Source organism: Thamnophis elegans, chromosome 10 (assembly GCF_009769535.1).
Source record: "Thamnophis elegans isolate rThaEle1 chromosome 10, rThaEle1.pri, whole genome shotgun sequence".
Taxonomy (NCBI): domain Eukaryota; kingdom Metazoa; phylum Chordata; class Lepidosauria; order Squamata; family Colubridae; genus Thamnophis; species Thamnophis elegans.
The window spans coordinates 65,173,684-65,186,597 of NC_045550.1; the positions used below are offsets into that span (position 1 = coordinate 65,173,684).

General features: G+C 46.1%; 1 protein-coding gene across 1 annotated transcript in view; it reads right to left on the reverse strand.

Moving 5' to 3' along the window:
- Nucleotides 1-772: 772 nt before the first annotated feature.
- EIF4G1 (eukaryotic translation initiation factor 4 gamma 1) overlaps nt 773-12,914 on the reverse strand; it is a 189,446-nt gene continuing 177,304 nt past the window's right edge. Inside the window, 7 exon segments of the mRNA XM_032225132.1 lie at nt 773-2,087; nt 6,350-6,407; nt 6,410-6,484; nt 7,252-7,300; nt 7,303-7,335; nt 8,857-8,991; nt 12,198-12,296. Coding sequence (XP_032081023.1) covers nt 1,898-2,087; nt 6,350-6,407; nt 6,410-6,484; nt 7,252-7,300; nt 7,303-7,335; nt 8,857-8,991; nt 12,198-12,296 — 639 coding nt within the window. The 3' untranslated portion in view covers nt 773-1,897.

A 12,914-nucleotide genomic window follows, 5' to 3' on the forward strand; every position in this document is an offset into this window, starting at 1 on the left:
CACGGTCTAGAAAGCAGAAGGGCGATGGATATTCAAGACTCAGACCAAAAACCCCGTGAAAATTTCAATTAAAACACCGTTAACCCGATCGTTGCGATTTGATTTTTTCCCCCGGAAACACAATTTGGGAGACAACGCTATAGGCATCAAAGCTTGCAAGGAACCTGTCCAAAGACTTTATTTTCACATCCCATCAAAATTAGCCATGGCTGCCACGAAAATCATAAGCACCGTAGAACTTCTAAAATCCCTCCATCCTATGCTGCCTCGTTCCTCCTTGTCGTGTCATTTCTTCATGCCTATTCTTTCTCGCATTACCTGCCCTTTCCCCCGCAAAAAAGTAGCACACCTTCGGTTTCAAACGGCTTCCAACAACATGCCAAATTGTTCCGTCTCAAGCAATTCAAAACTTGGGGCAAGCGCCAAGCCCCCTCCCTCAATTTTTTTGGGGGGGGGCAGACTGGGTGATACGAGACGCCGCCGTTCTTCTCTCCCAAAATCCCTGCCCCGATCAGGCGGGGGGATGCGACATCACCCACACGTCACCTTGGTTTAGCAATGTTCTTTTTTATTTCTTTATTTATTATTATTATTATTTCCAGTTTACGGTGAAAAGATGCTTTTTGTTTTTTTGTAATCTTCAATTAAATACTCCGTAAAGAAAAAAAAAAAAAAAACCGAAAAAGGAAGGGGGGGGGAGAAAAAGAAAAGAGGAGGAGGAAAAAAATATTTACAAATTCACGTGACCGGTAATTGTATCCTTTTTTGTGTTTTTGTTTTGTTTTAAGTTTGTTTGTCAGTGGTTTCGCTGTAGTTTGCTTCGTTTTCCTTTTCCATTGACAAGCGCAGCTCCGTTTTAACTATCCCAAGCGCAGGCGAAGCGGGTCGCAGCCGCCCCCTGATCCGTCCGCTCGGGAGGCGGGCACGAGGCAGGACAGTGAGGGTGCGAAGGGGTGAGGTTGCCCTCCCCCCCCCGAAGGCCAAGGCAGCCGCGGTGAGAGCTTGTGGGGGGGAGGAGGGTCAGGGAAGCTCAGAGCCGCCCTCACTTCTTGGCCAATCAAACGCCGTCAACTCCCAAAAGCAGCACAGGTGAAGGTTTGAAATGATTTCTGTTGCGCTTGCAAAAAACTGTTTTCCAAAGATCTCCGTTCTGGGTTGCGGGGGATGGATGGGTGGTTTTTAACGTTAATTCCAGGCGGTGATTTCCCTCCCCCCCCCTCCAAAAAAACAAGTGGGTGATGATCTGAGAGGATCGAGGGAAGAGCCGTTTGTGGACAGTTTAAAGAGTTCTATTCTCCAACCTCAAAAGATTTAATAAGTCTATATTTATTTTATATATATTTATATAATCTCTATATTTCAGCCATAAAGTGGAGAGGGAGGGGTGGGGGGGAGGAGGAGAGGAGAGAGGGAGAGAAGAGATGACAGGAGGGTAGGCATTGGGTTGGCTACCCACCCCTTCCATCACAGACATGTGTTTCAAAGGTGCTTTTGCACCAGCAGAATTGGGGGGGGCTCATGAAAATCATTCGGGCGCGCCCGGACGGGGTGGGGTAGGGGGGGGGCTGAGCGGAGCGCCCACAGCAACACCTACCTCCTTGAGCATCAATTTATTATCGTCAGACACAAACCAATACAGGCTGTTAAAACGAAAACAAAACAAAAAAAATAAGGAGGAAAAAAAAATTCCCAACCAAAAAAAAAAAAAAAAAAGGGAAAGAAAGGAAAAAAAAAAAAAATAAGAAGTCTTATGAGGCCAGGCAGGAGAAAAGTTGGCAGAGGTCAGCCCTGCGTCTCGTTCCCACGCCAGTGCCCAAGGGAGTCCAGGCTCCGAGGAGGGGCCAGAGCAGCAGGGCAGGTTCGGTCTGCCCCCGCCACCCTCCCTCTCGTGGGCTGCTCAATTGTTGTTGTCGGATTCGTCCTCATCTTCACGCAACCAAGTGTAAAAGGCTGTGACCGACTTGAGGGCGACGCCTTTCCCTTGCTGCTCGGCGGGGTCCTTGCTTGTCTCCCACTTGTAGAAGGCGTCCTCTTTAATGACGTCCTCGTCGTACAAGGCATCGAAGAACATTCGGAGGAGATCTGGAAGCAAGGAAGGACAGGGTCAAGCTTGGGAGGCCCCTTTGGCCGCTGCCCCCGTACACCGCAAGTCCTCGGCTTAACGACCATGGTTGAGCCCAAATACTTTTTTTATTTTCCATCCATAACATATAATTCACATGTATACTTACATAGCCAATATCATATTGTATTAATTAATGATTACATCAGTTCATCTTGCCATCAACTCAAAAGAAAAAAAACTAAAAAAGATAGAAACCAATTATTGGCTCTGCTGGCTGGAGAATTCTGGGAGTTGAAGTCCACAAGTCTTAAAGTTGCCAAGTTTGGGAACCACTGCTTTAAGGATTTGGCAGCTGGCAGTGTGTGAACATTTGAGAAACAGAAATAGAAGCCAACTGTGCAATGGGCACTTTTGAGGGCTGTCCCTCCAAGTCTTTGGAGGATGGCATATAAACCTGGGGCTCAGGTAACATACACCTGAGGTTGACGGTTAAGAGGCCCAATGGGAATTTGCGCCGTTTGTGGGTTTTGTTCCTTGCCAGGGAAACAGTGACAGTCAACATTGTTAGTGCCTATCACTTAGCACTCCATTCCCAGAGAAATGGAAACAGTTCACTGAGTGACCATTCAAAGTACTGGAAAAAAGTGACTTATGACCATTTTTCACACTTACGACCATTGCAGGTCATGCGATCAATGTTCCGATGCTTGGCAACTGACTCGTATTTACGACGGTTGCAAAGTTCCAGGGGGCATGTTCTCACAAACAAAGTCAATGGGGAAGCCAGGTTCGCTTAACAATTGTGTCACTAACGTTAAGAAGTGCAGTGATTCACTTAATGACTGGGAACGAGAGTCCCAAAACACAGCAAAATGCAACCACTCTTGTTTAGCGACAGAAATTATGGGCTCAGTTGTGGCTTGTTATTATTTCAACCTTATCAAAATTGAAAAATGCGGGAAGAGGAAAAGGCCAGCATTGAACACCCCATTGATAATCAAGTTTGAAAAAAAAAATATACCGTATTTTTCAGAGTATAAGACGCTCCAAAGTATAAGAAGCACATAGGTTTGGGGGGGGGGGGGGACGAGAAAAAAAAAATCTGCTTCTGCCTCCCAGCAATTTGCCTCCTTGCAGCAAACAGCCCATTTCAGTTTCAGCACAGCCTGATTAGCAACTGAGTGTCGATTGGATGTTCAGCTGTTTCAGGCTGCAGGGCCATTGCCTATTACCGCCTCTGCGTCCCCCATTTTCTGCCCGTTCTGGGCAACGGGGATCAGAATGGGCAGAAAATGGGGCGTACGGAGGCGAAAAATGGGATGTGGAGGCCGAAAAGGGGGCACACAGAGGCGGCAATGGGCAATGGCAGCCTGAAACAGCTGATGGTCGGGAGGCTGATCCAACCGACAATCAGCTGCTTGTGCTAATCCGGCTCTGCTGAAACTAAAACAGGATGTTTGCTGTTTGCTGCAAGGAGGCAAAGGCCAAAGGAGGCGGGGAGGGGCTACATTCAGTGTATAAGATGCACCCAAATTTTCACCCTCTTATATTCGAAAAAATATGGTATATTCTAATCTTTCTATCTTTTTTGAAAACCTTCTGCTAGAACATCTTCAAAATTCAGCCTTAAGGCCCGATAATTTCAGACTACTTTCTGTCACGCTGATCAAAGGATGCTTCTCTATGTCTGTAATTTCCCCCCCTTCCATTATAATCAGGCACATATGTCTCCGTACCAAAAATATCAAAATCCTGCTATCTGAATACAAGATCAAGTGGAAGAGCACAGCTGGTTCCTAGGGCATCTAAGACCAATTTATCTCTCTTCTGATGCTTTCTGTTCTGCTTCAGGCAGGGTCCTGATTTGCTAAGCAGCTTGTCTAGGGAGGACGGGGGTTTAGAAAAAAAGTGGAAACTTAGCACTTTTGAAAGACACTGTCAAGTTTCCAAGTGATGAAACCCATTCAAAGAAGAAACGTGCAAAGTCCATCTTCGAAAACAAATTCTTAAGGTGAGGGAAGGAAAGAAGATCACCTAGCCAAAACAATCCTCACTATCATTCGCTCCTCCCCCCCACCTTAAGTATGTGGAGAGCCCGAACCCCCACCCCACCCCCATTTACATAGTAAGAGAAAAAAAGGAATAAAGGGAGTAGAATAGAGAGCTAACATATTTTTCAGACTATAAGATGCCTGGTATATAAGACACCCCGAGATTTCAAAGAGGTAAGTAAGGGAAAAAAAAGTTTTTGTCCTCCCCGGCCCCCAGGAGCACTCTGCAGGCTTCAGCCAGCTGGGGAAAGCAAAAACCACTGTTTTTGCAACAACAAAAGGGGGGTGCATTAGTTGCAGAAATGGGGGCGTTGTTTTGCCTTCCCCCAGCCCTGCTGAAGCCTGCGAGTGCTTCCTGGGGGAAGGGCAAAAACGCCTCCATTTTTGTGAAAAAAAAGCCCGTTTTTTGCAAAATGGGATGCAGGGCGGGGCTTCATGAGCTGAAAAATGGCTGTATTCGGTGTATAAGATGCACCATAGTTCCACGCTCTTTTGGGGGGTGGGTGAGGTGCGGTGCTCTTATACTGTGAAAAAATACGGTAAATAAATAGCTACAGATATTTCAAATTTGGGCTCGACAGGCATATGGGCTTGGGATGGTTTGAAAAGTCCAATATCACAGCACTGGGGGAAATTTTCTCCCCCTTCCATTTCCGCTTTATCCAAGCAACTAATTATTTCAGAGATCTACTGGATTTAGTAAAAGGTCAGGTAACCTCTGACTTACTACAGTTTGTTAGGGATCATTTGAAAGTTTCAATGGCGCTGAAAAAAAAATGACTCAGGAGCCATTCCCCACACTACAACTCTCCGCGGCAATCCCCACAATCACATCAGTCGAAATTAAAATGCTTGGCAACTGGTTCAGATTGAGGAACTCTTTGTGTCCCATAGGACACGTGATCACTTTTTGTGACCTTCTGACGAGAAAAGTCAATGGGGAAGCCAGATCCACTTAACAACTGGGTTACTAAGGCAATAACAGCAGTGATTGGGTGAAAAATTGTGGCAAGGAAAGGTCGTAAAATGGGGCAAAACTCACTTAACAGCTGTCTCAATTAGAAACAGATGTATTGGACTCAAGGACTCTCTGAACAACATATCCAAAAAAAGGGGGGCAGATCATAAGGGCATCAGGCTAACTCAGAATTTTATTTTGGCCTGACTTGTCCTTTAGTCCCGAAGGTGTTTTTTTTTTCTTTGAAATGTTTCGTTTCTCCTCCAAGAAGCTTCTTCAGTTCAGAACTGAAGAAGCTTCTTGGATGAGAAGTGAAATGTTTTCAAGAAAAAAAAAAACAACGCAAGAAAGTCCGTTGCCTTTGGGGAAAGCACCTTTGGAACAGCCATGACCTGAATAATAGTGAATCTCCATAGACTCCTGTCCTTTACGATTCAAAACTCACAATTCTTACAAGACAGAAAACAAGCATGCTGAGTGAGTAAGCTTACGCCGTTTCCCTGAAAATAAGAGTCGGTGAAATACCATATTTTTTGGACTATAAGACGCACCGAGTATAAGACGCACCATGATTTTGAAGAAGTAATTTTTTTTAAAGTTTTTGGACTCTGCAGGTCTCCTAAACACTCTGCATGTCTTGTTTTTTGGGGGGGAAAGGGGGGGTGAGGCATGAAGGCTTTGGGAGGCTTTTAGAGTGCTGCTGGGGGCTGGGACAAAAACGAGCAAAAAACAGCCTGTCTTTTGCAATAAAACGGTGTGTGTGTGTGTATGTCATGCAGAGGCTTGGGAAGGTTTGTAGAGTGCTTCCTGGGGGATGGGGGTAAACGAGCAAAAATGGTCAATTTTTTGCTCGTTTTTTGCCCTCCGCAGCCTCCAGGAGCACTTTGCAAGCCTCCCAAATCCTCTGCACGTCCATTTTGCAAAGGGGTGGGGTTTCAGGAGGCCAAAAATGCTGGTATTCAGGTATAAGACGCACATCCGATTTTCACCTTCTTTTGGGCGTCTTATACTCCAAAAAATATGGTAAGCCAAATTCGCAGATTCCCCCAAAAATAAGTCCCTTATGGTTATCTTTATGGAGTAAATTAATATCAGAACCCAGTCCTTATTTTCAGGGAAATGAATGTCCGGGTTTTGCTACCTCAGGATGAGTTTTGCTTGGTTTCTACATTTTGGATGGTGGAATTCATGCCACTGACTTCATGTCCCTTCCCTCCCCTCCCTACCTGTCCTGGTTAGGATCATTTGTGGAACGGAGAGTTCACTTACTTGCCTGGCTGGTCCAGCTTCACCACTAGGGCATTGTAAGCATAAAGGGCCTGGAGCTCCTTATCTCATCACTCAAGTATTTCTGCAGCAGCTTGGCTCGGCTCTTAATCACAAGATTTTTAATCCGGTAAGGATTCTCGACTGTAGAAAGAAAGAAAGGGGAGCGGTCAGCTAAACAAATGGACAGGGACAATTTTCTGCCTAGCCCCAGGACGATGCTAGCAAACATTCACCAACCCCTTCCCCCCATGGCCCTCCCTCTGCTTCCTATAATAGGAACCTGGGAATGTCGGGGGGTCTGGGACCAGTCCCATTAAAACACGACTCGATTCAGTGAAAAGGTTAAACTTGGCCAGGGTTTGCACTGTCCTCTCCCACTCTCACACTGTGGGGAATCACCATGCTGGCTGGAGAATTCTGGAGTTGAAGTCCACAGTCTTAAAGTTGCCAAGTTTGAGACCTCTGTTTTTAAGTGTTCCAAAGGTGCTTTTTTCTCTCCCTCCCCCCCCCGCCCCCCCCGGAATGGCAACCACACTTTCTTGTTTTTTTTCTCTATGAAAACATTTTGATTCCCAGCCAGTTTCTAACTGAGATTAGAACGGAAGAAGCTTCTTGGATGAGAAGCAAAACCTTTCAAAGGAAAAAAAAAAGTCCAGTGGGTATTTGGAGGGGGGGGATGCATCTTTGGGACAACTATCATCTGGATGATTGAGAATCTCCATAGATCTCCCTTCCTTAAAAGTGGAGCCCATCGACGTGTATGACGTTGTGTTGGCCACGCCCACACGGTCACATAACCACTGAGCCACGCCTACCCAGATAGTCATTAGGACCGAAGAACCAGTTGTTAAATTATTTGAATCCCACCACTGCCCCCACCCCACCCGTTGATAAACAGTAAAGCTTACAGACGACGGCGGAATGGCACACTGACATCATCAGGGCCCTGATTAAACATAATTGGAGGAGACCTGTTGTTCACTCAGGTTTACCTGTCAGGAGAGGAAAAAAAATGCTCAAAATCAGTGGTCAGAAATACAGATATAGTCCTCAACTTATAAACAGTTCATTAAGGATTGTTTGTGTTAAAATGGCACTGAAAAGTGACCGTTTTTCAAGAGTTATGACCGTTTCCAGCACCCCCATGGACACTTCGATCAAAATTCAGACAGTTGTCAACTGACTCATACTTATGACCGTTGCAGTTACAACCTCGTGACAAGCAAAGGAAACCAGTTTCACTTAATAGCCGGGTTACCAATCTAACAATCTTAACATGGTAGCAAGAAAGGGCGTATAAATGGGGGCAAAAGCTCGCTCAACAAATGTTTCATGTAACGACATAATATGTTGGGCTCAGTTATAGTTGTATGCTGAGGACTACCTGCATAGTGTCATGTTACAGCCTGGTCAGTTCTTAAAGAGACGGAAGGAACAAGGAAGACTGTCATGCTGTCTCTCAGCAAACTGGCAGAAGTGCCTAAGGCAGTGTTTCTCAAACCCCGGCAACTTTTTAAGACATGTGGACTTCAGTTCCCAGGATTCCTCAGCCAGCATATGCATAGAATTCTGGAGTTGAAGTTCACATGCCCTTAAAGTTGCAAGATTGAGATACGTTTGGTCTAGGAATACATAGTAAAGGTAAAGTTCCCCTTGCACATGCTGTTGTAGTCGTTCCCGACTCGGGGGCGAGGCCGTACTCATCTCCGTTTCAAAGCCGAAGAGCCAGCGCTGTCCAAAAACGCCTCCTGTGTCATGTGGCCAGCATGACTCAACACCAAGGGGCACAGAATGCTTTTACCTTCCCATCAAAGTGGTTCCTATTTTTCTACTTGCATTTTTACATGCTTTCGAACTGCTAGGTTGGCAGAAGCTGGGACAAGTAACGGGAGCTCACTCCATATGCGGTGCTAGGGATTTGAACTGCCGAACTGCTGACCTTTTTTGATGGACAGGCTCAGCGTCTTAGCCACTGAGTCACCACGTCCCTCTCAGGAATACATACATTGAGATAAACTGGCCTAAGAAAATAATACATTGATTGTCTGTTCAACCGCTTCCATCCTATGCCCACAGGCTGCTGGTTTTTTGCACTGGGCTAACCCTGCAGCCTGCAGGGGCTGATTTATGGGAAAGCACTCCTCCTTCCTATTGAAGTGCAATCACTCAAAAACTGTCAGGGACTCTCACCCCTTTTTGTGTTTAAGTCAACACGACCCGCTACCGCATGGCCAGCATTTACATCCCGCCTCCCCCATGGAAAAATGTAATTTTTTATTGCCCAGGTGTGACGGTCTCCGGTGCATAGGCTCTCAGTGTACACACCAACAGAGTGATGGGTCATAGATCACAATCATAGTTACAGTCATTAATCGTAAGGTGCAAACAAGTGACAAATCATAAGATACTAATAGGAGAAGGAAACAGGAAACGTGAGAAGAGGAGGAGGAGGAGGAGAATAGCAATAAAGCCTACTACAAGCTCCTGTTGCAGGCCTCCAAAGGATTCCTCACCCTCAATCCAATCATTATTCTTTGGTTATTGTCATTTTCTTTTAATAGCTTATCTAGTTGTTTGCAGAGTTCTTCAGAGGTGAGCTCCTTCCGACTAGGTGCTTCCGAACTATCGCCCATGGTATATTCGACTTTCTGGAAACAGAAACAAAAGGGGAGAAGATCTGGTTAGGGACAGGGGTGTCAAACTCGATTTCTTTGAGAGCCGTATCAGGGTTGGGCGTGGCCAGCTCGATGTCACTTGTGTTTGGAGGTGCCTGTGGTGGCCCGAGCGCTCTGCCCGAGAAAACAGGCTCCAGAACTCCATTTTTGGCTGAAACCAACGGCCTCCTGCAACCCTCTGCCAGCCAAAATGGATCTTGAGAGGGCCGTGTTTTTCAGTGGCAGAGGAACTATGGGCCGCTTCCTTCGTTATTTTCATGGCGGTCCTGCAGGCCAGATCTAAGTACCCCATGGGCCGGATCTGGCCCCTAGCCTTGAGCCCTGGGTTAGGACAACAGGTGACAGGCACCACTTGGATGTCTATAACAGTAGTGGGTGGCAGGGAGTATGCCCTGGTACGGGCGTACCAGAGCCTGACCGGACCAACGGGTACGGTTCCGGTACGGTGCTCCAGAGGGCCCACCTGCCCGTCCTCCTTACCTGTCCTTTAAGCCTTTGGCGCTTCCGTGCACAGCACGTGATGCTCGGCGGAGCATCACCTGCATGCTGTTCCGGGCAGCTAGAGCATGGCAGAGGCGTTGCAGGCAGGTACGATGCATGCACGCGTTTGCGCATGCTGCGCACAGCCATGTGTGCGATGCCGGGCCCGTTCCAACTGTACCGGTTGGAACGGGATCCGGAACCCACCAACCCCTACAGGTGCTTTTTTGAAGAGGCAATTAGACTATCTGGTTGTTGTTGTTTGGAAGATATTTCGCTTCTCATCCAGTCAGAGCTGAAGGAGCTTCTTGGATGAGAAGTGAAAGATCTTCAAAAAAAGCTAGGAAATTTAGTTGCCTCTTGAAAAAGCACTTTTGGGGCTTTTCCTAGGTATTAGGCATTGTTTTGTTCTGTGCTTGCTTGCTAGTCTGTAATTTCAGATTTTCTTTGACTTATGTATTATTAATTTCTGGTTAGTTTTTTTTCCTTCTCTGTGATTTGCATGGTCATGAGGTGCACGCCCTCATAAGAGTTCAGTAAATCTTGAAAGAGACATAAAAACAGACCACCCTAAGTCACTTCCTTAACGGAAGACAAGAAACGTTTGAAACAAAACCACGTCAACTGCCTTTAAAAAAAACAAAACCCTGGGCTCAAAGGGAGCTGATGTCAAGGCTTCGAGTACAATGGGCAGCTCCCACAATGGATAACGATGGACCGTCGGAGGTTGGAGGTTGGCAGCACCCCTCATAAAGGTGCGAACCCTGGGATGGAGTGCCAGGGAACGTCCGCACCTCCATGAAGAACTGTGGAAAGTGCCGCCGTCTGTCTTCGCAAGGTGGTTAGGGGTCAGTCCCCTATCCAGCCCGTCCTGGAAGAAGTCCAGGACTTGAGGGAGTGAAGCCAATCTTAGGGCAATTCCTGAATTGAAAAAACTGATGAGCTGAGTGAAAAGGGAGGCATGGCCAAGTTTATTCAATTCAGTCTCTAGGCAACCCATACCGAAATTAACCCCATTCCTTTGGATTCTCTAAGCAGCGCACTGGAGAATTGCAGAGTGCAATAACTTTTTTTCCCCCTTTTGGAAGCTCTTAACTGATTGATGAGAATTACGTTGATCAAGTGCTGTGCCAGCAGAAACACCTACCTATTTACTGTATTTCTCTCTCTCTCTCTCTCCCTCTACCTACCTACTTACCTACACACACTCTCTCTCTTCCTACCTACCTACTGTATTTCTCTCTCTCTATTTCTCTCTATCCCTTTATCTACCTACCTAACTACTCTCTTCCCCTCCCTATCTAACTGTATTCTCTCTTTATATTTCTCTCTCTCTATCCCTCTACCTACCTACACACACTATTTCTCTCTCTATCCCTTTATCTACCTACCTACCTGCTCTCTCTCCCTACCTACCTACTGTATTTCTCTCTCTCTTCTCTCCCTGTCTATCCCTCTATCTACCTACCTTTTTTTAAAAAAAAAATGCCTCTTCAAAATCTTGGTGCGCCTTATACTCCGGTGCGTCTTATACTCCGAAAAATATGGTACATTTTCTTACTATAGGTTTCTCGTAAGATCCCCAACAGGAATATTTCAGGTTTCAAGTAAATATGTTGTTTCAGGTTAATGTCAGGGTTCCAAATAGCATCCAAAAATTTATCAGAATCTGAGGCCAAAGTTTCCTCAAAGTTCCAATTTATTAAGAGGGCCATGTTGGCACATCTAGGAAAACCCGAATCTGAAAGCTTCCAGGTTCTACACATGTCCACCACATATGATACTATGAGCCAGGTGAAGAGAATTGTGTTCTTCAAGATTTCTGAAAAGCGAGCAGAGCAGAGGGAAGGGCTTTTCCAGAGGGAATGCGCGACAGCAGAGGCTGAGGCGCACCTCCTGGGACCTTGCCAGGTGCTTAATCGGCGGTGCCCAAGTGCATGAACTCTGCCAGAGCTGGAAGAAAACAATTGCAGATAGGCAGTCCTGCAACCAACCTGGCTCAATGCCGTGCAGGGATTTCTAAATGGCAACTACCACCCTGAATCACACCCAGGTCCCAGGGTAGCTTGTAGAGAGGTAGTGTTACACCGGCAAATGAAAACGTGCCCAGACTTCACTATTACTGCATTAAGCTTAGATTTATACCCCGTCTCTTGTTAATAATAATCTCTCTATATAAATATGGCTGTGTGTGTGTGTTTGTGTGTTTGTGTGTATGTGTGCGTGTGTTCCCAGCATAATGCTGGAATGCCTCAAGCAATTTCAACCAAACTTGGTACAAAGATGACTTGCTCTCCGGAAAAAATACTGAGGATAAGACACCCCCTAACATCCCCTCGTGGTGTGTGTTCTGTTAAGATACATCCTGGCTTCTACTGTACTGCCGCAAAATGGATGCTACTGTACAGCGCAGTGGAGTTGCCATGGTAACAGCTTCACATTACTCCACAAGTGGGCTCTCTCTGGTAAGGGGGAAAATCCGACATTAGAAATTACGTTTGGTCTGGAGATTTTCCCCCTATAAATAAATACCAGTTAAGCTTGTCTCGGCATTCGTTACTGGACGGAGGAAGGGGTCAGAACAGGCTTATATTATGAGCATCCTGAAAAATCATGCTAGGGTTTATTTTCCAGTTGGGTCTTATTTATGGGGGAAACAGGGTATCACCAACCTTACTACCCAAGAACTTTCGCCTTACCTGCTCTGTGATGAACTTATTGATATCCTGGTTCTCCGGCAGGAACTCTTTCCAACTCAATCCACCTTCTCTCCATAATGTTCCGGCCTTCTTGTGGCTCTACAGGGAAGAGAGACAATCTTGGCACCATTTTGCGTACATTCACTGAAAGGACAGTCGTCCCCCCCACGCCTGCTTCGTCATGAAGCCTACACTAAAGAGACCCCATAGCTTTACACCCAATATTTAGCTTACACCCAACAAACCTCAGATGCTGTGAATTTGTATTGTGTATTTGAGGCAATAGACTCAAAACAGCATCTACATTGTATCTAAGATCTAAAGCAGAGGCCCTCAAAGTTACAACTTTAAGACTTGTGAACTATGATAAGCTATGCTGGCTGAAGAATTCTGGGAGCTGGTCCATAAGTCTTAAAGTTGTCAACTTTGAAGACCTCTGGCCTAAAGTATCATAGGTGGGTTTCTTCTCTTAATTCTGGAAGGGCAGGTAGAATTCAGGTAGTTCTTGACTTACAAACATTTGTTTAGTGAATCTTTAACCCCAAAATGGAGCAGAAAACGGTGACTTACAAGCAATCCTCCAATTTATGACACCGCAGCATCCTTTAGTCATGTGATCAAATTCAGGTGCTTAGCAACATGGGACACTACAGTGTCCCAGGGTTGTGTGGTCACAATTTGCGACCTTCCCCCCCCCCCCCCCCCCCCCCGGCTTCC